This window comes from Diorhabda sublineata, chromosome 4 (assembly GCF_026230105.1).
Source record: "Diorhabda sublineata isolate icDioSubl1.1 chromosome 4, icDioSubl1.1, whole genome shotgun sequence".
NCBI classification, from domain to species: Eukaryota; Metazoa; Arthropoda; class Insecta; order Coleoptera; family Chrysomelidae; genus Diorhabda; species Diorhabda sublineata.
The window spans coordinates 11,220,862-11,248,805 of record NC_079477.1 but is presented as its reverse complement, the minus strand read 5'-3'; the positions used below and the strand labels follow the sequence as shown (position 1 = coordinate 11,248,805).

General features: G+C 31.9%; 1 protein-coding gene across 1 annotated transcript in view; it reads right to left on the bottom strand.

The window, feature by feature from the left end:
- LOC130442558 (organic cation transporter protein-like) overlaps window positions 1-27,620 on the bottom strand; it is a 33,785-nt gene extending 6,165 nt beyond the window's left edge. The window contains exons 1-6 of the mRNA XM_056776767.1: window positions 27,390-27,620; window positions 21,264-21,477; window positions 13,000-13,106; window positions 6,119-6,273; window positions 5,383-5,572; window positions 230-660 (exon numbers count right to left, since the gene is read on the bottom strand). Coding sequence (XP_056632745.1) covers window positions 230-660; window positions 5,383-5,572; window positions 6,119-6,273; window positions 13,000-13,106; window positions 21,264-21,477; window positions 27,390-27,541 — 1,249 coding nt within the window. The 5' untranslated portion in view covers window positions 27,542-27,620. The remainder of the gene's footprint in view (window positions 1-229; window positions 661-5,382; window positions 5,573-6,118; window positions 6,274-12,999; window positions 13,107-21,263; window positions 21,478-27,389) is intronic.
- Between the last annotated feature and the right edge of the window lie 324 nt (window positions 27,621-27,944).

Below are 27,944 nucleotides of genomic sequence, written 5' to 3'. Positions count from 1 at the left end.
GAAAAAAAGTCTAAAAAGGTATTTGCTTGAAATGTTGTGTTGAAATTACATCTACAGAATCGTTAAAAATACGAATGACAATTGTTTTGGGGAGTCGCAGACACAATTATTTAGGAGCACGAAGCATTCAATCAATAATTAGCTTCGTCTTAAACAACCTTACATAATAAAATTAAAAAAAAAATTGATATACCTACTAAATTGATTCTTATGTATAATTAGTACGAACCTTTCGGAATAAATCCTACAGCTAAACAAGAAACGCCAGCTGAAATGAAAGTAATTGACAGAAACAGCCTTCTACCAATTTTCAAGTTTCCGTAATAATAAATTAAATAACCTGGAATTTCCACGAGTGCGGAAAGAATAAAACTCGAATAAACATCTTCAGATAAAGTTACCGAATTCATCGTTAGTCCGAAATATAAAAAAGTACAACATATCCACGTAAAAGCACAATGTATTAATCTAAGCAGTAAAATTCTGGATTTGACGGCATCTATGAAAGTTTCTGATTGTTTCTCGGTCACTATGGGCCTTTTTTCAGCATAAGAGTGAAAAAAAGTTAGAAGAGTGGTATTCTCACTCAAGGTTTCCTTTCCCTGGAGGCGGGAAACGATTATCTGAATTTCTTCTATTTTGTTTTTCGATAACAGCCATCTAAAAGAGAAACGCTATTAAAGAACATAAACACAAAATCATTGGAGGCTGAATTCGAGAACTCGAAGGCGCCTATCAGCTACAATAATAATTTTTATTGACAATACCATTTTGTCTAGATATCTACCCCTTTATTTTTAGAACACACAAATATCCCACTTTTTTGGATAATCCTGCGATCAAAACTATACAGCGTCATGAGGTTAGATGCTCTGGTTAGTACTTCTAATTTTTTTATACTGATTTTCAATAATAATTTCGAAATAGAGTTTTATAAATGGTTCACATACAAGATGTGGCTGAAAAAAGGTTAATGATTGTGATCTGTTCTATTTTATCACGCGTGTTTCAAAGATCCTAAGGTGTGTTCAGGATGTGCTCAGTGTTTGTGCCAAAATTCGCATTCCAAATTTGTCTGAACATTGGATGAAGGCTAGACGTAACGCTGCAGAGCTACAGACCAGCGAGAAAAAATATTTATGTAGTGTGGGCGACATACCGATATTGGTGGTGCGTTTAAAAGTATACATAAACTCGATTGTTCACCATGTTACTTTCTGTTTTCAACAACAGCAGACAACTAGGATGGTCCCTAATGTACCTGGCCCAACAAAGAAAGAATCATCCAGCTCTTCAAAATAACAATTAACTACCGACCTCACGTCGTTATTATTGAAAAATCTTGGATCATCGAGCCATTTTTTTAAGTCTGTGAACAGGAAATATTCCAATGGGACTTAATCTGACGAGGTGCATGTGGTAACAATTCAAACTTTAATCAATTAATTTTGGCCATAGCAACAACGGATTTGTGAGCTGATGCATATTATTGATAAAACAACTCTTTCTTCTTAGTCAAATGCTGCTGGTTTTCTTGATTTTTTAGTTCATAAGTTGCAATAAGTTTGCATAATACTCGCAGTTGATAGTTTTTCCTTTTTCAAGAGAGTTAATGAAAATTATCCTAAGCGTATTCCAAAAAACCGACGACATGACCTTGTCTGCAGATGGGACCGTCTTTGCCTTCCATAGAGTCGGGTCTCCCTTTTCCGACCATTGTTATGATCATTTTTTTGTTTCTGGTGTGAAGTGATGGGCCAACAAATTATCTATAGCTATGAAACGACGCAAAAATTCGGCTTTATTTTTGTTTAGCATATTCTATATTTGCTAGGTACAATGGCTCAGGCATTCTTCATGATCTGAAGAAACAACAGTCAGGACAATTTATAAACTTTTGTTGAATGTCTGTAGAAGATTTTGAATTTATCCCTCTAGAAACAAAAAATAAGATACCAGCATTAGGAAATCAATTCCGATCCGAATCAAGATCGATTAGCAGTCACTCTTCGATTCTTAGCTAGTTGTGATTCCTTCACTAGCCTTGCATATCTATCTAAGATATTACAGCAGGCGATAAGATTTATTATTGTACTCGATGTTTGTGAGACCATTAGATGAGATACAAGTAAGAAAGAATACAATGATCCTCTTTTATAATACGAAATAGATTTGAACAGACCTACAAAAAGAGCAGGCTGCAAATATACATATAATTATCTCAAATTTAGCAAAAAGTACTATTTCTGTTTCCTCATTAAGTTTCCTTGATCAGGAATTCATCAAAGTTTGAATACAAGTCAAGAAAATAGTTTCTTCTTGGGATACTTAGATCCAGTGACTCTCTTTCTCAAATTTCTGTACGTCGACATGACCGATTCGCTAGCTAGTTTTGTCCAAGTTTCCAGCAGAAGGTTTTTCTTTTTATGGTCTGGATTCCTACTATTCCATAGAATAGGATAGAGAGAGACAGAGAAATGCGCTATTGTCAAGAAATTGTTATAATTTGTAGACAAAAGCTTGTAAAAACTGAAAAACAAACATAAAAATGACCAAATAAAATTATAGGTAATAGTAATAGGTAATAATTAGTAATAATATAGTAATAACTCCTGTATAAATCCATAGCTAAAATTAAACCAGTATGCACCATGCCCAAAATTAAATATTATTATTAGAATAGAAGTCGTTTACAGAGTATAAGGCACTTTCTAGTAAATATGCACTCAAATTATTTCGGAATGCGGGAAAAGATGCTATCGGTTTGATTTCAATTTGCAAGTGGTAGGTAAAGGTCATGCTCCGCGCTTCTAAATGGATAGCCGTGCAACGACCTTTCTGAAGAAGCGTGCTTACGAATTAGGCAAACGGATTCAAAGATGAACAACGAAGGAAGAGTCAGGATATTTAATCATTTAAAGAAGTCTTAGCAGTGAGACCTGCTATTCAGTCGGATAAAATATCTATCGGCACTATTTTATAGTTTGAAGATTTGCTCAAATTGAGTAGCATCACACGTACCCCAGAAGGGAAGGGCATATTAGAGATGCGACTCAATAAGGACATAATAAACTGTTAATGAGATGGATAAGTTTAGTTCTTTGGAAACTGATCTCAGCGCAAAGCAGGAGGAACTTAATTTTTCAGATATGTAACTCCTACTTTCAGAAATTGTCCACAACAAGCCCTAAGAATTTTGCAGGTTCAACGACGTCAATGGTGGTGTTGTTTAATAATAAGGTTGCAATGTACTTTTATATAGCTAATAAAAGTAATTAGGTCACTAGATATGGTCCTATGAAGTACCGTGACATCAGGGTTACTCCAAGAGAGACTAGTGTCGGCTGCAAATAGACATATTTTACCACTGATGTCTAGATAAGCGGTGTCGTTTATAAACAGAAGTAACAAAATAGCGACTGGTACTGAGCCTTGAGGCACTCCAATTCTATTGGCTTGCAGTATGACATCGTTGTATGAGCCCTCACAAGCTGATTTCTGTTGGTAAGGTAAGGAATAACTTAAACCATGCGAGAGGTGTTCTTATAAAACCGTAGCACTGCAATTTGTTGATTAAAATATTATGATTAACATAATAAAGTTGTTACAGTGGAGTGATGGCTGTTTAGGTTAGAGAACACATCATCAAGAATGTAGAATAAAGCATAATTTGTGCATTTGTTTCTAAAAACCCAAATTGATTGGTAGTAAGTATTTTAATTTAAACAGAAATGATAAAAGCCTCTTTTTGACCAATATTTTTGTGATCTTAATTAACGTGATAAATAGTGCAATTGGGCTATAATTCATGGAGGTATAGCCGTCATAAGGCAATTGGGAAAAGTGCCATTTTGAAATAAAACGTTATATATATATATATATATATATATATATATATATATATATATATATATATATATACATATAAACTCTTTCAAAATAAACTGGCAACTTTGGTTTTTCATACAAAACACTCATTCACGCACAAGAGGAACAAGTTGTGTGTGTAGTTGTATCATAATTGTTGGCTCCAACTTCTCACCCATATTTAAATCTACCATTAAAGAGATGAGTGATAATTGAGCGAATATGGGAAAGAAAGTACGAGGCATATTTTTTAAGTAAGTACCGTTTTGCGATTCCGTCGCCGCAACCTCAAGGTCGGCGTTCCGCACATGCGCGCTGGTTACCTATATCTCTTGTCTACGCACGAACGCCATTATAGTCTGATTCTTCACTGTGTACGTTGTTTACTGAGTGTTTAAGATGCCTCCGACAATCGTGAGTACCGCCGATTGTAAAGTACGGGTGTTTGTTATACGATTTGTTAGTGCTAAAGGCGCAAAACCGATGAATATTCATCGTGAGATCTGTGAAGTTTACGGACAAAACATTATGAGTGATGGAATGGTAAGGAAATGGGTGAGAGCATTTAAAGATGGCCGCACAAATGTGCATGATGAAGAACGGATTGGGCGTCCTTCGGTCCTTAATGAAGATTTGGTGCAGAAAGTGGACGAAAAGGTGAGAGCAATATTCTCGTAGTATTCACGTTGGGTTCCAAAAATGTTGACGGATTTACACAAAACCCAACGTTTAGACAGTGCATTGACTTTCCTTGAGCGGTACCACAATGGAGGTGAAGATTTTTAGACCAAATTGTTACTGGTGACGAAGCATGGGTGGTCCACGACACACACAGAATCGAAACAACAATCCATGGAATGGCGACATTAATCATCACCAAAAAAAGGGCAGAAAACAATTTCTGCTCTGAAAATCATGTGCACAGTTTTTTGGGACAGAAAAGGAGTATTGCTAGTGGAATTGCGGCCTCGTAATGAGACAATCAATGCAACGACTTATTGTGAGACATTGAACAATCTGCGTCGTGCAATCCAGAACAAAAGATGTGGCAAGTTGAGTAAGGGTATCGTTTTGCAATAGGAAACTCTAGATCATCCTCCCTACAGCACTGATTTGACGCCCAGCTATTACCATTTGTTCCTACACTTGAAGAAGCACCTGGGCAGTCAGCGTCTTCAAGACGATAACGAAGTCAAAACAGTTGCGATACAGTGGTTAACAAGTCAGGCGGCAGAATTTTATGAGGAGGGTATTCAAAAACTGGTGCCACGTTATGACAAGTGCCTCAATATTCACGGAAATTATACAGAAAAATAGATTAAGGTACAGGCTTTCATGTAAAAGTAAAATTATTGCGATATCATTGCAATTCTTTTTTTAATTCCAAAACGGTACTTACTTAAAAAATATGCCTCGTATTTCACTAAAGCTTTAGTCATGTTTCGTTTTCCACTTAGGAGTTTCCTTCCAAAATTAGATGTTACTCTCACTTTAAAATATATTATATTTTCTTACCTTATTGACTCAGGTATGGTCCAAAAAAATGTAATAGCAATAAATCCTGGAATGTATAATATTCGTAACATAATTCTCCAAGAAGTAGTCAACCATGCAGTAAGTGCTAAAATACATTGGCTCGAAGCAACAAGGCAACATATCACTGTATTTGCAAAATTCCTATGTTTCGGTGCCACAAATTCCATTGCTACAAAAATTAGAAATATTCGAGTGAAATTTGGAATAAAAGATCAAAAAATACTATAACAAGTTCGATACACAAGTTATTTTTGGAAAATGTTCGGAGTAATAAGCACTTTTGTAGTCTGTTCTTCTACTACTTGGAAACTTGAAGCCAGATATCTTTTGAAATATTCTCAAAAAATTGATAAATGACATCTCATTTTCTGTTGTCAAACATCGACCACGTTCTATCAGATTAAAAAATAACCATTACAAGAGCTACAAACGGTTATTATCTGCTGTACAGTACGACATTGACTGACTGAAGAAGTGCAGTTCTGTATTTCGAAAGAAAGCTGCGTTCATATCTTCTTTCCTAGTCCCTTGGCTTTTCGCAGTAGTTGGTCTTGGTAAATGTTATTGCTATTTTGGAAAGAATACGATGTCTTTTGGTAGTATTAAAAATGCAGTGTTACCAACACTAATTCCTTTGGTTTAGTTTCGTTGTATCTCAAAATGCACAGAATATCAGTACTTCATGATATAGACATCAACTTAGAAATTTACATACCCAATATAAAAGCTGCATTATACATTCCGGCTCCTAGTGCTGGATCCAGAAATTCCATTATAACATACATTGTATAGGACACAGATAGAGATTTTAGGATCCCACATAGTGTACTTAGTAAAACACCTGCGATTAAAATTGTTTTTCTGCCATACCTGTTGAATGGTTCACATGTTATGTCATGTATATTGCATGTCAAAAATTAAATATAGCCATAGGAGTTCTGCCAAATAATGCTTTACTCTTAAATATAATTTGTCAGTTTATTATGAACGGATATTTGATTTTTTGACTGTTGGAACAAGAATAATTATTAATGTTATAGATAGCTCTTAACAGCCAACTACTCATAGGTAACAAACAACCAGATTATAAAAGAACATTTTGAAAAATATGTAAAAATGAAACTTTATATTTAACATTATCTATACACGTCGCATGAACCAAAGTTATCTGTTTCTATCCATATATCCAATATTTCGTAAATCAAGGACAAAAATTTTAATGCAGTATCACAATCATTTCATTCAACCATTTCATCATTTTTCATAGAAGATTTAAATTGGAATTAAATTTGATTCTGTTACTATACAACCACCACTATTTATAATTTGACGTATACGTTTTTATGATGATTAACATACTCTGTTAATCGCCTGTTGTTGCCAGATACTTCTTGGAACAAAAATGACATGTTGGCTTGAATAAATTGTGCAGAAAGAATTTGAGATCGCGATTTTAACTCGACTCTATCCACATACATTTTTGATATTATTAAAGCTTGTAAAAATTTGAATTCTATGAGTTTAAAAATTTGTACAAGCTTCAATAATATCGAAAATCACCGGCAATCTTAATTAATTATTGTAGTAAAATTTTATTATTGTTAAACATTTATACATATTACCTACTTATATTGTATTTGACCATAATTTCAGTCCCAGACTATGAGTACATAAGTATTCAAAAGCTCGGAAAATATATCGTTAGTCCACTTTGGTGTTTCCTTGCCACGTTCCCAATAGAAAACTACTTACTAAAACTACTATAAATATATATACACACGAAAAGAGGATTTTTAGAAATGGTTCATATTCATAAGAACGAAAAAACGACCTAAATTATTGAAGTAAAATTTATAGATCTATTTTGTATGATGTAAGGACTAGGAAAAATTAATTTTTCTTATTAGAGCAAAGTTCTAGTTTGATTTTATTCTTATTTTGATATTCATGATGAATGTGATCCATTGATTAATATAAATACGCAAATTGTTGGTGTCAATATCATATTTTGATAAAGATTCAAAGAAAATTCGAACATACTAAAAGGTCTAAGAAATAAGAAATAAAAGAAATATATATATATATATATATATATATATATATATATATATATATATATAAACAATTGATCATTATTCAATATATTCTGCCTTTTTTGATTATTTTTGGACACAACTGCCTTAGTAAGTCGAAGTAATATGCCGTAGTCAAGGTTTGTATTTGATTCCTTGAAGCTATCACTTTTTTGTGTTTTCCGTGACCTTTGCTTTTTTGATAATGGGTCTCCTTTCCGATGCTACTCAATGGCATATCTCAGTTTAATTATCCGTAACAACTTTTTTGGTCCTCGCGGCAAAACTGTAAAAATCACTCAAAACATTCTACTTGACGCTGCTTCGTCACTGCGCTGAGAAATCGAGGCATCCTACATTTTGTCTTATGTAAATGCTCATATAGAATCCTTAGAACACATTTTTTAAAATACGGTCCTGTTCTGCAATGTCTTTGTTTTTAGGTCGCTATGACTTAGAAAAATGTCTTCTCGTCCCCAGCGAAGCTTGAACCGATTTTCAATTATTGGAAATGATGGACCCAAGTCGAACTTAACAGCCACCATTCTGTTTATGATTTGAGTTTGTTTTAATTTTTCTTATGGTTGTACGAGCACACTTTGTGTAAAGCTTGTAACTTACGCATGCATACAGTTTTTTGGGAACGCACTTTATTCAGTACTTACACAAAGCCAATAATTTTTGGACTATTCTACGTATATAGATGTTACTGTTAACATTTAGAAGCAATTCACTATTGATTATATAGGTGATTGCATGTTGGTTTCATTGAACATTTTGACTGAAAATTATTGTCAATACATTGACGGAGTTGAGCCGTGATGACATCACTTTGAAACTTTGGGACCGGCGTACTACGATATTCCATCGATTTTGTTCATTGTTGAAATTTGTATGATAAGTTTAACGGGTAATTAAATTGTTTTTAGTCATTGACATAGAGAGAAGCTCTTTTTTGTTTTTTTGTTATACGTACAATTACAAAAATTTTATAGATAATTTTTTTTCCTAAAAAAATAACCGCTGGCTTTGGGTATCAAGATTGTATCTATCGTCAGAATAAGCTAACCAATTTTTATCTTTACTATTGATAACGTCGGAGAATATTAACATTCATATCTGTTTTTCACGATCATTTTAAGAAGTCATTATCATTATTTTTCGTTTTAAATTTCCTACCAAACCTGAGAGAAGACAAATCAAACTCATTTTCAGCATACACTTAAATATTTATATTGAACTGAAATTATTGACAGCATTGCTTTTGTGTTTTGAAAGTATTTATGAATTTTTTTTCCATTTGTGTTCAATAGTATTAATAATTACTTGCATAGATATCTAGTTTGATTTTTAGGAAGAAATAAATCCTGTTTTCATTTCTAACATTTATGTCTCAACGATACAAGAAAAAGTAATAATTTCCGTACGAATGAGGAAAAGTCCGTTGGACGTGAAGTTCGTTCAAATCGTGACAGGAAACGTTCAATACATTTGATATCGACAGCCTTTTCACACATGAGTTCTAAATAAAATTTGTTCGTATTGTTAATGAAAAGTCAGCGAAAAATATTGTTTATGAAGAAATTATATGATCAAAGACTTTTGTCACTTTTCAAATAAACATCTTCATTATAAAGTTGTCACGAGTGAAACTTCTCTCGAACAAAATTTCAGTTGTGCTTTTGATCGCAATTCTTTCAAAATGAATAATAAACGTATGAAGAAAATTTCTTATTAACATGATTTCTAACTATTTTTAAATATGATTCGACAACTCATCACAATAATGGAGTTTACAATGTACTATTGGAATCCGGGACTCTATCAAACTTTAAGTTAACCCATTTGTCTGATTAACAGATTTCATAGGAGCGTCTGTAGTACGTAAGACATACACGCGACAGCATTATTAGGGCTTGCATATTTTAATTTTGGAAATGAATACTACAAAAACAATAAAAATGAAATGAGAAAAGTGGTGTAAGTATTAATTATAAAAAATGAAAACAACAGTAGTATAACTTTATAGAATGAATTAAAAATTGAACAGATAATTTTGAGAACTATTTCCTACAAGACAATAAATCATAATCACTTGCAATGGTTAAAGATATAGTATTTCTACACTCGAATTATTTTCATCATCAATATCCAAGTTCAATGAAGGGTCCTTGAGAGTGCTTCGATAATGAAAGAAACAGATGCTCCAAACTTCACATATTGTTAATATTCCTTATTTTTCTTCCTTAAATTATTTCTCAAGTTATTATTTTTTTCTTACAAGTACTGATTCGTTCGCAACTGTCTCAATTTCTATGAAATTCTCTAGCGCAATTTCTTTTTTGTCTCTCTCGCTTTGTTGGTGATTTGCCGAAGAGATGATAATTTCTGTAAATTCTCTTAATACCTTCAAATATGTTTTTTATTGAATCCGATGGCGTAATATTGAAATTTTGAGTTAGTATTTGTTGGCAATACAATGAAAACAGCAAGACAACCATATGAGGCTAACATTAGAAAACAACTGACCCAATCTGCGCAGGCAAACGAAGTACAAGGATAAGTATAACGTACGATCACAGGTTCAAAAAACTACACAGATCTATTCTCTCAGACATTCTGATCCACAGGTAAGACAGCACAGATAAAACTCTACGGTGAACTGTAAGGTGTATTGCAACGGGTGCACTACAACTCGTGACGATTTTCCTTCCTTTAAGATAAGAATGTGCCAACTCGGGATGGGGATATTTCAGGTAAACGAATAAGTAGACCGAGTACATACAACTCATGACGGATTAAGAGTATTACCTGGAGTTTAGTAACTAAACCCCTTTATAAAGTTTGAAAATACAGAAATGGAAACCTAGAATTTCTAAATCCTTCAAATTGCATTTTGAGATTGGGTAGACACTAAAAAATATATAATAGAGGATTGAATTTTTCAAATTTGTGGAAAGTGTTATGTATTTGTAAAATATGAAATATTATAATGCACACTTGCTATTGGTTAAATTTCTACCCTCAATATTACCATTACTTTTTGTCAAATTTAAATAATAAATTCGTTGCTCCGTTTTTTATTCTTTAAAGAGATGACGTGGTATCAGTGTTTGTTAAAAATGGCATTATTAGTAGATTTTACGCTAGGGCAGCTTGAAAACAAATTGCTTGTATTTAATGATTTGAAATTTAAATTCTTGATGATGCATAGTAGAAGGATGTGAAACAAAGTGCCATATCAATGGAAGTGAGTTCGTTTAAAAACTTCTATGTTTTAAGTATCACTAGTTACCACCGTGAACCTAATGATAGTTTTATACACTTTTTACGTTTTTCCAATAAATATGTTTAGTTTGTATTTATTTTTAGAAAGTGACAATATCATGGATTTTGATCTAGATCATAATAATTTGACAAATGTGCAAAAACTAAGTAGATAAGCTGTAAGTAATGCATTCAAACGCAAACTAACTACCGACATATGCCAAACACCTGCAAAGATTGTACATTCGGAAATTGTTGAAATACTTATAAGAATACATACAATGAAAAGAAATCGATTCGAGATTACCGGAAACATCCCAAAATACATGAAAGATATTCATGATTATATAAATAACACAGATCTTTTGAAAAAAATATTTCTTATTGGAAATTGATTGAAACATTTTACATGGATGGCACTTTCAGATACTGTCGTTCATAATGAAAATTATGTTAAGTTTAACTTTCAACAACGGACATTACTGCTTTTAAAAATGTTGTTCCTATAGCTTCTGAAAAATGTATTACCTTATATCCTTATCAAGTTGATATTGATTTTGAACTGGCTATTCATGAAACGATAATTACTGTTTGGCAATTTTCAAACGTATGTGGATGCAGATTTCACCCCACCCAAAGTTGGTTTAAGAAAATACAAACATTGAGATTAGTTTCTTATTATAAAAAGTCTGATACTGCAGGCAAATACCTACAACATATATTGAGCTTACATTATTTCTCTCCTGATAATGTAAATATATGCTTTGTTGATGAGATATACCCAATAGTTTGACCAATACAAAACTTGCCGATAATTTGTTAAAAAATTACACAGCCAAGGATGCTGTGTTTCCTCCACACTTGGGCATCCAATTCCAGTGATATGTCACTTACCATTAATTCATGAATGGTTTCATTCTTACTTTTTAATAATATAGATACAAAATGTAATATTTGTTCAGCTTTCTTTGTGTTTTGTTATGCATGTAAATATATATTTTATTTTTGTTTTATGTTCCATAATTAAAATCCCCAGCTGCATAATCTTTCAAAACAAAAGTTTTTTATTGTGGGTATCGAATCACGAGTTGGCGCACGCCAATTGCAATCATGACACTTTCTCTAAATTATTTCCGTAAAACAGCAAAGCAGGTCTTTAATATTGTTACGAAAAAGCACGCGAAATGGGTCTTTAAGCTTGTCACAAACAAGACTTGTTCACTCTATCGGAAAATTATTCTCTTGCTTGCAACATCCCTGCCCCCCAAGAACGCACGAGAATTATCAACCGTCTTCCGGAAGAAGTTTGGTCAATTAGAGTAACTTGAAGAGCAGATCTCGGGCCTCGGCTAGACGCAGTCAAAACGTACATCTTTTACCTGGTGATCAAAAATAAATTTTAAGATCAATTCACGTACCACGATGTGTGGGAATCTGAAGCATGCTTAGGAAACCGACGTGAAGAAACTGGCTATGACCAAGATAATAAGTAACTAGTGGTGGAAACATGGTGGAGATGATATTCCTGGATACTTGGGTGCACATATTAATTTGCGACTATTTACCCCTTCATCAGTACTTGGTGAAGACGGTACCCTGTTATTTCTTTATAACCAGAAAAAGCAGGAATGGGTCCAGTTGCCGATTTAGGCAACATTCAGTCTCGACTATCCATGAGTTCCAGGAGGAACTTTCATCTAAGGAGGCGGTAATGTTACTAACAAGCTCGCGAAATGGGTTAATGTTAAAGTTTTAAAATTCAGAGAATTTGATGTTTTATTTTAGAACTTTTTATAATAGAAGACTGTTCATTTCACAGTATTTCTTCTAAATAATTTCTAGGAAAGACTATCTATATAAATTATTTGCTTAAACGCAGTTAGTTTAGTTTTAGTAGTGAATAGAACAAATTAGTAAAGTAAGCGCAGACATTATTCAAGTGAAATTTATAAGTGAATTATTATTAATAGTGTATAGTGTGTGAGCAAATTATAATAAAAATAGTGTAAACAAATACGAAAAACGTTACAATATGATAATAATAGATAATAGTAATTTTTCTTAGTCGATTAATGGAATCGGATCTTGAATTCAGAAAAATAATAACAATTATTTGTAATTTTCGTGAAAAAGATCCAAAGTAATATTTTTTATGGAAAATTTGCATGTTTTCGCGAAATTTCGTCATTTTCCTCAATTAATGATGGGGATACAACTACAAACATTATTTTTATTGATGTTTTTCATGATTTCTCACCTGTCGGAAATAAATCCTGAATAAGATAGACCTACGAGCTCTCCACACATAGAAACTGTACCTACTATTGTTAATTTCCATACGTTTTCTTCACAATGTATCCCAAACTACAACAAATATAATAGCCAGCGTTGAAGTGTACATACCAAAATTATTAGCATACCGCAAATCATTTCAAAACAAAAAGTTTTCACAATTAAATCATCTACATTTTCACATTAAAGCAATGTAAGGGAATAAGGTATTCAAAAATTGATTTGCTTATATTTGTTGAATCCATTACAGGTTGAAGCAAAATGCATTTCATGAACTCATAAATCACAAACAATACATTAAGAATGGAATAAAATGTGGCAAAACTTCTCTTGAAAATTATCACATTTTTATATCTACTTGAATACCTGATCGTACATATCAAAAATGTTGCACTTAACAAGGATTTCTTAAAATTGTAGGTGATAAAAATTTATGTAGAACGTCATCTTCATATAATAATATTGTGGTGAAAGTATTTTTGAAAGCTATAACGATTCCCAATGTTTTTGATTGGAAAGAATGATGAAGAACACTGAATGAATAGAGATAGAAATGCTATTTTTTGTCAAAAGCTTGTAAAATCTAAAAAAAACAAACATAAAAATAACTATATAAAGATATAACTAAAATAAAATTTCAATATACAGAAGAACACCATAATGAATACCATAATAATAGGTAATAGTGAGAGGTAATAATTAGTATATATGTCGATAGCAAAAATTAAACCAGTATGCAGGATGCCGCGAATTTCAAGTCGTCTATAGAGTAGGAGGCACCTTCTAATAAATATGCTCTCAAATTATTGCGAAATTCGGGAAATGATGATATAGATTTGATTTCAATTGACAAGTGATTGTGCATTTTTTTGCAATGTAAAGTAGATACCCGTGCAACGATCTTTCTGAAATTGGAGAAGCGTGCTTATGAATTAGGCAAACGGATTTAGAGATGAATAAGGAAGAAGAAGCCAGAATTTTTAATCTTTTAAAGAAATCCCGGCAGTGAGCCCTGCTATTTAGTCCGAGTAAATATCTAACAGCTCCCTTTTATAGTTAGATTCGCTCAAATTAAGTCGCACCACACGTACCCCAGAAGGGAAGGGCATATTGGAGATGCGACTCAATAAGTGCATAATAAACTGTTAAGGAGGTGGATAAGTTTAGTTCCTTGGAAGCTTCTGTTGGTAAGCTATGACTTAAACTATGCGAGAGGGGTTCCCTTGAAACCGTAGTACTGCAATTTATTAATTAAAATATTATGATTAACACAATCGAAAGTGGATTGATGACTATTTAGGCTGGAATAGATATTATCTAGAAGGGAGAATATAGCATCATTTGTGCATTTGTTACTTAAAAACTCAAATGATAAGTATTTTATATTTAAACATAAATGATAAAAGCCTCTTTTTGACCAATATTTCTATATCTTAGATAACGTTGAAAGAAGTGCAATTGGGCGATAATTCGATATTTGATTTTTATCTCCTACTTAATGCACAGTTATAATTATAGGCGTCTTAAGGTAATTGGGAAAAGTGCCATTTTAAAATGAAACGTTAATTAAAGTGGAAGTGGAAAACATATTTAATGTATGTCCATCAATTCCGGATGAGTATTTATTTTTCATGTCATTAATTGTTCTAAGAAGCTCTGCTATAACTACGGGTATAAAGAAGAAACTGTATACGTTAGCATTAGTATCTGGGAGATATGAAAGCGGATCATGAGAAGAAGTCACAAAGTAATTATCAAGTTATAAGGTTATTATCAGGTGAACTAGAGATTATGCTCGAATTTATGTAACATCAGTAAGAGAAGGACAACATATAACCCATTTTGATGTATGTTATAGGAAGCTATGAATAGGGTACTTGGTACTTTTTTGAGAAAAAATAGTTCTGGATAGATTAGATACAACTTTTATTATTATTTTTTTTTCAATTTCTTGATTAATACTTACAGAGAAAAAAACATTGAGAATTTAAAAATTTTGAAGATAGTAGATAAACATTTCAGTAACGCCGGCATATTGCGTGACATCATAGGTATAAAATAAACATTGTACGTATGATACAAAGTAAATCAGACACTTATTTTCTCGGTTATTCTAGAATAATCGTTATTATTAAACTTTGATTAATCTGAAAAATGGTATATAAATCGTGTTTTGTGCTAGGATGTGAAAATACTATTACTAAAACACTTGATAAAGTTTTTTTATGATGCCAAGAAATTCCACTCTACTACACTAAAAATGGTTTGAAAGTGTTTTGACGATTCAGAGAGATGTAATTATTGCAGTTGCCATTTTAATGTAAGTAAGATTCAAATTTAACTTATGCTAATATTTCACCGTAATTAAGTTTATTATGCTTTTAATTATCAATGTGATTAAGTGATGTAAGAATTTAACCAATAAAAGGTTTGTTTATTTTATTCTTATATATAGAAAAATGTTTTATTTATACGTAACTAATAAATAAAAACTGTATTATAACAGCACTTGCTACGTTGCAATTGCTCAATGTTTTTATTAAACTTATGATGTACAACTGACAACCAATGAGAATCGTTTTCTTATGTAGTTGAAAATTTGAAATTTTTGTATTTTTCAATTAAATACTTAGATATTAGTTTTCCACTTTGAATCAGATATTTCACTTTCAAACATTATTTCATATCAGAAAATAAATACTTTTTGAAAAATGCACATCCACATTTCCTTCCAATAAGAATAATCAGTTTGCTACTCCCACTTTTACTCTTGAGTATCATTATCTTTAATAATCATCAAAAAATTAATGTAAGATCCTTTGTTTCATATAATTTTTCGAAAAGTTTTATTCTACAGAATTATTCCACTTAGTTATTTAATTCGTTATCCTCCTATCAACGAGTGGAATTTTTATCTACAAATGTGTATTTTTTGGTATTAAAGTGTTAACCTCAAGTATTCTCTGTCACGACTTTATTTGCCTTTAGATCACAGTATCTATTCGTAACCGCAATATGTACAAAAAAATATATCGAAAGTTTGTTTTCGTGTGAAGCTCGTCTAAAAGAGAATTATAATTACTTTCGAAGTATAGCTATAGAACTTACTTCATTAGTGGGTAGATACCAGCTTAAAAAGAAATTATTATTTTCCTACAAAAATATCGATAATAAACAGTGTCTGGTTTCTTCACCTTTCAACCCAGCTCTTCTCCAATTCGAATAAAAAAATGTACATTAGACAGATATCAAATTTCTTTGAGTGCTTTGAGTTTTAAGTCATAAAAATCTAGATTATGGTTGTGATGAGTTATAGAAAGATTAAATGAAGGAAAAATGGATCGGGTATGGTAAATTTCGTAATGCATCGAAAAAACTCTACAATAGTATCCATCCGTTTCAACAATTATTGTTTGTGTTTGTTTTCTTTATATGTTATTTTTATAAACAAAGTATGGGATACATCGCTATTCGTATTAAAAAAAAATTACAAAGCATTATAGGCTCATATCTGCTATTTTAGACAGATAGCCCAAGATTAAGAACAATTTTTAATCAAAATTCAGACTGCATTCGTTTCGGGACACCCTCAAAAAACATTGTTAACCACAATTATGAATAGGAAATGAAAATTGCATTTACGAAGAGGAAAAATATATTGTTAAAAGGGTTGAAAAGTATATAACTAATAACTAGATATTGACGGAAATGAATTCAATGTTACTTCCCAGGGGTTATCGAGGTCTCTGAATCCAAATATCACTACAGAAAGGGTCTACGAGGAAACTGGTGCTCATGTGCCAGCCATCTGAACACTAGTTGCTTCACGCTGTCAACCGGACCTGTAAAGGTCTATACTTATCTAAAGGTTAAGTACACATTACTAGGAATTACTTCTACATCACCTCTTAATTTTAATCCTGTTAGGTTAGGTTATGTTTTTGATAGAAAAATTTAAAACGATTACTTTAAATTTATCCATGGTAGCTACCCCAGGATAAGAGGGAGTGTTATGATTAATAAGTTATATGTATTTTACTCAAGCTCCAGGTAAGAAAATGGTTTACCAGAATTCAACATTTAGGTATCGATAATCGTGGAAAGTATAATTAGTTTACAGAAGTATTTTGTACCACATATCTTGGAAGATCTTCGGGACGCAATTCATATACGACCTTTACAGAAACCCGGATTAAATTTGACGCTACTTATATGCAACCCGCCATCTACGTCGTTTACTGGGGTCACGTGGAAATTCTTAATGAAATTGGCCAAATATATATTCTGAGATCGCTGAACACGAATATCACGACGGCGATGACCCTCGATATCGTTTTTATAAGCTTGAAAAGAGTTTAGTTTCAAGTGCAAATGTGGCTTTACGGGGATCAATGTGACATGAATCCCAATGATTGGAAATAAGAACTAGAAGAACAGCATTAATTGTATGAGTATGTGCAATTTTGAGAAATATTACGAAAAAAATTATAAATTGTAAAGTTTTTCATTGTTGTTAAGTAGAAGTATGATTAACGCGCCGTTGATTCAAATTTACCAGTATTTTATGAAGGATGTATATTAGTAATTAATATTCAGACCCTCAGTCGATATTATTGGTTAGAGCAAATAAGATTATCGTGAAGTATCTAATTACCTATTGGCGACCTGTGATTGAATTGGATTTGTCAAAATGTGTTTGTTAAAATATATTTTACTTTTCGATTTCGGCTTTTTAACTTTCGGTAGAATACCCTTCAGCAACAACTACATGCATATTTTTAAGTTGTTTTTAACAGTTTTATAGTCTATATCATAATCACATTCAGCTATTTCAACCCTTTTCAATTATAATGCAATATCCCCTACATAATTGGCTTCTATAATATTCTCCATTGATTATTTTACCCTGTTTGAGGTTGTAATAGTTATTATTCCTAAGTGGTAGTAATTAATCAAACATATAACCATAGAGTGTGAATACGCTGAAGTAATTCTATTACCAAAATTAGAATTTCTCTCTCTCATAAAACTTTGACGACGCTATTCAGAACGTTTTAGACAATGAAAAATCATTTATTGCTATCAACAACTTTCTAGTGTATTATTTTTTTACTATGAATATTATTACAAGATCTTTGATAAAGTATGGCAAAAAAGATTACTCCACAAATTGGAAATGGTCTACCAACATAATATTACCATATCCTTACAAGTCTTACTTGTCAGATAGATATTTCAGAGTGAAGCAAGACGAATTGTATTCTGATTCAAATGAAATCAAGACAAAAGTACCCCAGGGTAGCGTACTTGGTCCAGTGCTCTATCTGCTCTACACTAGTGACATTCCTGAACTTGAACACCACACAATAACTACTAATGGCACGACAGTTATGACCACGGGAGATACCCACGAAGAAGCTGCTGAGAAGTTACAAACATTCATTGACCAAATTATCAAATGGATCAAGAAATGGCGTATCAAGTTAAATGAAACGAAGATAGGTACTTTCCTATTATAATGAACAATGTTAATACTTCTTATGCTAATACAGCAAAATATCTGGGTATGAATCTTGACGTGAGACTTTGCTGGACAGTCCATACTAAAAATAAATTTGATTTGAGCCTGATATTTAATATAAAAAGATGTATTGGCTACTATGACGAAATACAGCAGTACAAAAACCGCTTCTATACAAGCAAATATTGAGACCTATTTGGAGTTATGGCATACAACTTTAGGGTTGTGCCGGTGAGTAGAATGCACACTGGTACTGCCGAAACAGTGACATCCATTGAGTTGTTCAGTATTGATTGAATTGATAAATCTATGTATTTTCTATTCAGATCGAGTACTTCTATTGTTGAGCTCAGAAATTTTGAATTTTGAAAGTTTGACATTGAGTCATTGGATATCAAAATTGTTGTTATAGCTTTCGACGAGGACGATGAAGATTATATGCTGAGAAAATTGTTCGCCGATTATGAAAATGGGGTTTGAATATGAACATGTCAAAAACATAATCTGCCGGTAGAAAGCACAAAAGGAGACCCCGAGCTGCGAATAAATAGGGTGTCCGTAGATGTAGACAATTCAAATACCTATATAGCATGATTTCGGAAGATGGAACAACAAAAAAGATATAAGAAATAGAGTACAAGAAGAAAAAAAAACTCACATAAATTCTAAGCTCATTCCTTTGGCCAGAAAAAATGTAATCTAAATACAAAAATGACAATATACAAAGTTATAGCGGCGCCTATTCTAACGAATGGATGCCAGTGCTGGCAACTGACTACTTGAAAGAATCGTGCAGGATATCCAGAGCAGAGCATATACAAACTAAAAATATACGACAAAGAAAAGGTCGAGTATATAAGACAGAGAGAATACACACTGAACAATTGCTCTGGTATGGACATGTGATGAAGATGAAGCAAAGCAGGTGCCCAAAGAAAGCAACCTCAGAATAGAGGGAGACAAGAAAGACCCTCAGGGATCTGGAAGGAAGGAGCTATTATTTTATAAATATATAATAAAACATACACGAGCACGAATTCAATCTCAAATGAGTTCGATAAAAAAATTGAAAACACATAGTTGCTCTCAACAATTTTCAATATTTGATAACAATATTCAAGCATAATAACCCTAAAAGTGGTCCGGTTTTGAAATATACAGGGTGTTCCGGGACTTGATGTAAAACCTGAAGAACATTTTCCTATACGTCCCTTCGTTTCTGAGTTCTAAACCTTCAAAGTTGCGGAATCAGAGCTTATATCGACGTATATGTACTTATTATTTACTATTATGTATGTTCATGAAGTGAGTTTGACGTGATTAATAATTCTACACTACTATCTCAAGCCAGGAGCGGCTCATTCCCAATGGTTAACAACTTTTACTGGAACAACCTGCACAATTTAAAGACAGCAAAAATGAATTTTTCAATCCGTTTGCCATAAAGAGATATTCTGAACAAAATTATCATAAATTAGGTGGAAAAATTTAGTTGGTTAGCCAACAACTTATCAAATGAAAACTATAATAAATGTAAGTGGGCACCTTGCGCATCTACACACTTCTGGAGTCTACGTAGGATATTCCTCTGAACATTCCAAGATTCTGCCTTATAGCGTCACAATGGAAAACGAGTTTTTAAGATATCTCCATTGTATTAAATTCAGGGAAAAGTAGTGGCATTTTAGGAAAAATGGTATCAAGATAATTCAGAAAGCGGGTAGGGGCTCCATCGTGCATGAACCATATGTCGCTGTGATTAATTAGAGGTATATCTTATAATATAGCTGAGAAATCATTTTTAAGACATTCTAAGTATCGCTATCCATTCAGGATATTATCAAAAGAATATGGAGCTACTAAATTACTACCCACTGTTCCGGCTCACATATTAACACACAATCGATGTTGATTCTTTCTTTGAATTGAACCGTGAGTATTTTCATTTGCCTTTAAATGTGAATTATGAAATTAATAAAACCTTCTCGTGTGAAACTAGCTTCATCAGTAATCACTAAGTTTCCAATAAATGTAAACTCGTTGTTTATTTACGAGCATAAGCCAGTCTTGCAGGAATGATGGATAGAATAAACTTCCATTGTGATGCTATAAGGCAGAATATTGGACTGTTCTTCCTCCTCTAAAGAAATAAACTCCGTACACTAAATGTGTGAGGAAGTAAAAGACGCCCACTTTGATCGGTTATTATAGTTTTTTTTTTGTTTTTATTCGATAAGTTGTAGGCTAACGAACAAAATTTTCTCCTTTTGTAAGTAACAAGATGTTCGACAGTATGCTATTTATTTAGAAATATTTAATTGTATTTTCAATGAATAATTACAATTTTTGATCTCCTTTGATTTTTGATCAATTGAAAAATTCATTTTTGCTAACCTTTATATTGTACAGGTTGTCCCTGTAAAAGTTACGGATGGTTAACCATTGGTCATGAGCGGCCCTCCCCCCTAGCCTTCAAATAGTAGTGTAGAATTATTTATTTTGTAAACAATCATAATTTAGAATATATACTTGAATATAAGTTGTAATTTCGCTTTAACTTTAAACGCCTATAATTCGTATGAGAAAAAAATTTTCATGTAACAGCATCATGTTCACGTCATTTACTCCCGAATTTTTTGCTTCAAGATCCGAAACACTCTGTATGATATAAATTCTTACTGACGAAAAAATGGAATGTGAAATCTTACATCATGTACAATCGTAATATCGTGAGTTTGGTAGACGAACTGTTCACAAGCTTGTGTTTCGTTTCTAGAGATATCCGTCACAGAACAAGTGTTGTTCATCATTGCATAACGATGACAACTGTCTGGAGAGCCTCCTTTGAATGGCACAAAATCCTTCAGCCATTCGGGATTGTAAACTGACCTCGAATCGGCCTCACATTCTGGTATGAAACATCTGTAAATAAAAATTACTCATGTATGCGTTATTCAATATGTTGTAGCAAAAACATATTTTTTGTGTTAAAATTATATCTGAAAGTGCTTCAATTCATCTCACGATGTGGTTTTATTTTATTGCTTGCAACGATTGCCTCAATACAAGGTGCATCCTATTTTTGATTGATAGAAATTATTAATAACTATAGTTTTGAATTCAAACCAACCTTCTATAACTCGCTCAATGCTTCATTGAGATATACTTGTCTAATGTCATTGTTTTGAGCTTTGATTGAGCGTTGGTCACAATGGTAGATTCTGTGAAATAATTATTGATATGGTTTCATTATATTTTAAATACATCAAGTCGCATAATATATTCAAATTTATGATATTTAGTGAGACATTTAAAAGACACAAGAAACGTTTGATGTTACATATTATCAAGCAAAACGAAAATATTGAAAAGGAGAAGTCTATATCGGAAACAATAAATGTAAGACGTCAAAAAAGGTTTATATTAATGATATCATTCGATGTGTGCAAAGCAAATCAGCGGATGAGCTTAGATGCTTTCTTTAAAAGATTAAGGGAAACTTTTGTATTGAAAATATTAGGTTTGATAAAAAAGGTTTCCTCGGAATGTTAGTAACAACATTTTTTTAAGTAATTTTCGTTTTTCGCACATCTCACAATCAAAATGAACGACAATTAATGGAATGACACACTTCGTCCCCAACAACAGTTAATCCTAAACAAATCTTGAGGATGTCCCGTTTTAGATGACAGAGAAAGCATGTTGATGATGTGATTTTTACCACGAGCACAATCAATGGATATGTTATCCGCGAGAGCGAACAAGTGACCCTGATTTCTGTCAAAAGGTATTGTTTTTTCTATGATAATGCCTGACCTCACACTGCAAACGTGATAAAAAACTCCTGCAGGAATTTGGATAGGATCATCATTCTTAAACGTCTTTCTTTATGGTCACTTCAACGATGATGATGACGAGTTGAAAAAATATGTTACCACATTATTGAAAACTCGAGTTGCAGAACGTTGATTAAATTTTTACATTGAAATGATATAGAGTGCGTAATGGTTCAATATAATTCGAAATTTTAAGCTACTTATGGACATATGCGTATTGTTCTTAATTTGTACCAATAAAGAAAGTCCACGAACTTTTTGCCACTTGTAAAATTTTTAAATCCCCTGTTTCTGCTTCGACCAAAACAAACACACAAACTGCGCAAAGAACGTAAGACACTGTCAGGGACTAGGAGCGTAAAAGAGCATTTTCTGCTTGTTTCTCGTATTTATAGGTCCCTGTCGATCACCCTCTTGTAACTTTCTCATATGTCATGAAAACCATTGAAATTCACACAATCACCAATTTTTCATTTTATGTAAATATAATTATTTTTTAATCACTATCTATTTCAATAGTTCACATATACAATAACAAAATTCTCATAGTCTATGATCCTCGTGAATGTTACGATAGCTTAACTATAATTTCACAACCTAAATAAGTACTAAATTTATCATATATAACCCACCTTATTCATATTTTTTTACACTAAACTGAACTTTTTGTGAACAAACTCTTTCTAATTATTTTCTTTGAAATTAAAAATTAATGCCTTATTCTATAACAAATCTGTCAAATTTCTGTTAGTTTCATTAGTGATAATTTAATAATGAAATTTTATTTATATTTAAGAAAATTAATTTCACTTATCTGTTATATCAATAATCTAATTATGTATACTGGTCAATATTTAATATATATTTTCATATGTTCAATGTTCAATGCTGAAATCATTGGTAGTTAATGCGAATACACCTTTATTTATATTCAATATATCTCAATGACATTGAGATACTTTAATTTCAATTTCAACTTTATAATTATGTATTTAGTAATTATTTATTCATTTCATATCATCTATCATTAATAACACCTACATTGTGATATAACTTCATCCCCTCTATTACGTATTTTCCCTAATATACCATTTAATTTCATTCTGTATTTCTATTTCAATTATTCTCTAGCTACTCTAGTCTACTTAAGTAAATGTATGCTTTCGTATTAAATCATTAATTTAACTATGTAATTTCTTGTTAATAAACATTGTTTCCTATAGAGATATTCTATAATTTATTTTGAAGTTGGCATATTCCTTGGCTACATTAATTCTAGAATAAGTGATAGTGAGAAGTCATGCTGGTGGTCCTTCCCTCTATATTCATGCTTTATAAGAGAATGAGAAAAATGCTTTATTGTCACAAAATTGTTCATAATCTGTAGACAAAATCCTGTAAAAATATAAAATATACCTATGCAAAATACAATAAATAAAGTACAAAAGTTTTATTTGTACTATACGTTTATAGTTTAGTATAGTAATAAAGGACAATCTTAAAATATGTGATAATCTGTATTTAGATATCAATATTAATATTAGTCCTCTATGTAGAATGCTCAGAATTAAATATCAGTACTTATTAGACTACAAGTCATTTACGGCGTAGAAGGCACTTTTCAGAAAATATACCTTCAAATTCTTGCAATTTAAATTAACAAATGATTGTGCATGATTCTTAGCATTGTAAATTATTAAGCCTTTAACTAATTCTGAATGTGGAGTAGGTAGATTAAGATTGAGAAAGATTGAAAGAAAACGGATTCAACGATAGATAAGAAAGGAATAGTCAATATTTTAAATCTTCTGAAGTAGTCCCAGCAGTGAGTCCACTTGTTTAGTCTCTTTTGTAGTTTGACAAGGAACATCATATTGGAGATGAGACTCAAAAAAGACAAACTGTTTGAGAGGTTCATAAGTTCAATTCCTTGGCAACTGCTCTTAGTGCCAAACTTATTTTTTTAGATAAAGCGGCGATATCTAGCTCCCAATCCAAAAAATTGTTCAAAAGTCCTAAGAAAGAAAGATAGAAAAAAAGCATGTCGGTGGTGGTGTTATTTAATACAAAAGGTTGCCACGTATTTTTATATGACAAAAATTTTGTCTTAGATACTTTGAGACACATATGATTAGAGTTGCACTATGATTTGACGGTTCTATGAAGTGCCGTGACATCAGGGCTGCTCCGAGAGAAACTAGTATAATCCTCAAAGAGACATATTTTACCGCTGATGTCTAGATAGACAATGTTGTTTACAAACAGAAGAAAGTACAAAGGGACTAGTACTGAGCCTTGAAGCACTCCACATTCTATTGACATGGAAGAAGACATCGCGTTATCAACACTCACAAACTGATTTGTGTTGGTAAGCTATGACCATATAAGAGGTGTTCCCCTGCAATTTGTTAATTAAAATTCAATGATTTACACAATCGAAAGCCTTAGGAAACTCACATAAAGTTGTTGCAGTGGAGTAATGATTGTTCAGGCTGGAATAAACATTATTTTGGAATGGGGGCTATATTTCATTTGTACATTGATTACTCAAAAGTTCAAATTGAATATGTGAATCAACTTTTGTGATATTCAGTAAGTCAAAGAAACTGTAATATGCTGTCATGGACTGTTTTAGTTTACAGAAATGCCAGATTACCATCAATTGTGTGATCCGTAATGCGGCTTTCCTTAAATTAAAACATAGCTCTGGCAATACAACAATCACTACATTCCATCAGTGATTATGTATGAAAACGATGTAAATATTAAATATACAGAGTGTGTTTTATATGTGGAACACACCAATTATCTCGAAAACGGCTAGTACGATTTTTATAAATTTTTGTGCGCAAGGGTCTAACGATACAGCCGGTATTATGGTGATGTCATTGTTGTCACATCTTTCCTTTTTCCGGAAAGATAATGAACTTTATTATTTCAAATGGATCACCCTGTATATTCTTTTGAAATCCCTAAGAAATACTCATTATTTTTCAACCATTGTCTCCCTATACCTGAATGCCATAATTTCGGAGTTATAGTTACATTTCCGTGATCTCCGCCGAAGTAAAAATGATACATTTAGATGGCTAGGACTGCTACAATAACAAATTTGACGTTTCAATAAATTATTATTGTTGAACTTCATTGAAAGTCACAATAGATCGATTATCTAAAAAAGAACGATGATGTTAGGATATGGTGATAGGCGTAGAAGTCAACAAAAAAAGTGTAATATATTTAATAATTTATATCCTGTTCCACACTTGAATATTAGACAAATATCCAGGGAATTTTATATTTCGCAAACATCCATAATGAAAATTTTACGTGATAATAAATTCCATCCATACAAAGTAACGTTGGTTCAAATTTTTTAATTAATGTTATGTTTTGTGATTGGATCACTTTTTGTATTAATGGAAATGTAAATCGGCATAATCGTAGATACTGGTCACGTAACAATCCTCGTTAGATGCGTGAATCTCACACTCAATATCTCGAAAAATTGAAAGTATGGGCTGAATAATAGGCGATATAGTAATTGTTTCCTTTTTAATTGATGGTATTTCAAATGGTCCAGCGTATTTAGATTTATTTTAAAATAGTATTATACAATTACATTTAAATAAACTTCATAATTAGAAATTTTCAGACAATAACAATATCCCAAACGACAATATTTTGCTACAATAAGATGGTGCCCCACCTCACTATGCGTGTGTGTTGAGGCAATACCTAAATAATGTGTTTTCCAGAAAATGGATTAGAAGGCGTGGTTTTATCGAATAGCCCCCGTTATCTCCCAACATGAATCATTTAGACTATTTCATGTAGGGTCAATTAAAAAACAAAACCTGACAATATTCAGGAATTAAAAGATAGGATTACCATAGAGATAAGAAGAATTGAGGAGTCAGGGATGTTGCACAAAATGTATTGTAAAGTTTTAAAAATCGCATGGCTTGTTGTATCGAAGTAAATGGACAACGCCTTTACTGGATGTTTTCTAAAAATTCATAATTTTTCTACTTCACAAATGTGGATCTACTTCTAACATGACACAAACATTCAAAGATTTGTATACAGTATACAGTAGGTTGTCTTCAACATGATTTGGATGAGTATTTTACTGTAACATTATTTATTATACTGTAAATGTAGCTATAAATCCGAAATTTTGGTATTTTGGTATAGAGAATATTACATGAAAAATAATAAGTATTTCTTAAGGTACACAAAATATATAGGGTGATTTGAAATCACAAAGTTCATTATTTTTCCTAAAAAAAGAAAGATCTGACAACAATGTAGATATCCCCATAATACCGGTCGTATAACGATTTATAAAAATCGTACAAGCTGTTTCCGAGATAATTTAATTGAGGCATTCCATACATAAGACTTACTCTGTATATACTTGTCCTGATATTATTGATTAAGTAGAAAAAAAATCAACCGTGGAGTAACTTGATACCCCAGACACTCGATGTCTTTATAGCCAAATATGAATCGGATTCTTAAAACTCACTTAAAAAAATTCTTTACAAAAATATTGGCGACTTGACATTGAATGTTCCATTAAAAGTTTTGTATATCTATAGGTCTTTTACTTTGCAGACAGCATTCGATATATTGTGTTTATTCTAACGTAAATAGGTTCTAGTATATTTTGTTTTGTCTTACGTACAAAGGTTCATAACTACCCTTTTTACAACTATTGAATCGTAAATTCTAGGTCACATGTTCTGAGAAATTACCAAATTATATCGTGAAACGGTGAACAAACAAATGATTTTGTGAGTAGATGAATGAAATTTACATTTTGTGACCAATAACTACAGAAAATACATTCCGGTTAACAAAAATTTTTCTCTCCTTTTTCATTGTTCCCTACTACAAATGTTTTCAGTTCTTATTATCTTTCACTATTACTATTTGGAGTTATTGTCTTCCCTATTAATTTGGTACTTAATTAATATTTTTCTTATTACTCACCTGTACTTTGCATCTCTCGCTATGAAAATGTATCCCAAGTCGAATATATTGAACATATACACAAACCCCAGAGAAAGATATGCAAATATTTGATATTTTCCAAATTTATTAACGCCTTTTAAAATATTTTCCACATGATCAGTTATCTCCATTACTACACAAAGTTATCAACCACCAAATTAGTATCATTATCTATGGAGACACATATTAAACTTTATAATTCTCATTAATATCAAAGATTAAATACTTTAATCTATGTTGATATTGATTTATAAATAATTCTGATCACATTTTTTTCGATTGTATATTTCAGAATTCCAGCATACTCAATATGAAAATTATATCATTTGATGAAAACTGCAGAAAAATAAATCGATACTGTTCATATTATCTACTAGAAATGGCGTTTATTTTTATTCTACGTTCCAAGTAAAATTTTTTTATGGTAAAAGATCTGTTGAAATAGGGAAATAAATAAATCTGATCATTCAAACATGAATGTTAAGTGATCTGCTAGAGAGTATGTTGTTGCTGTTGAGTTCTCTCCATGAAAAT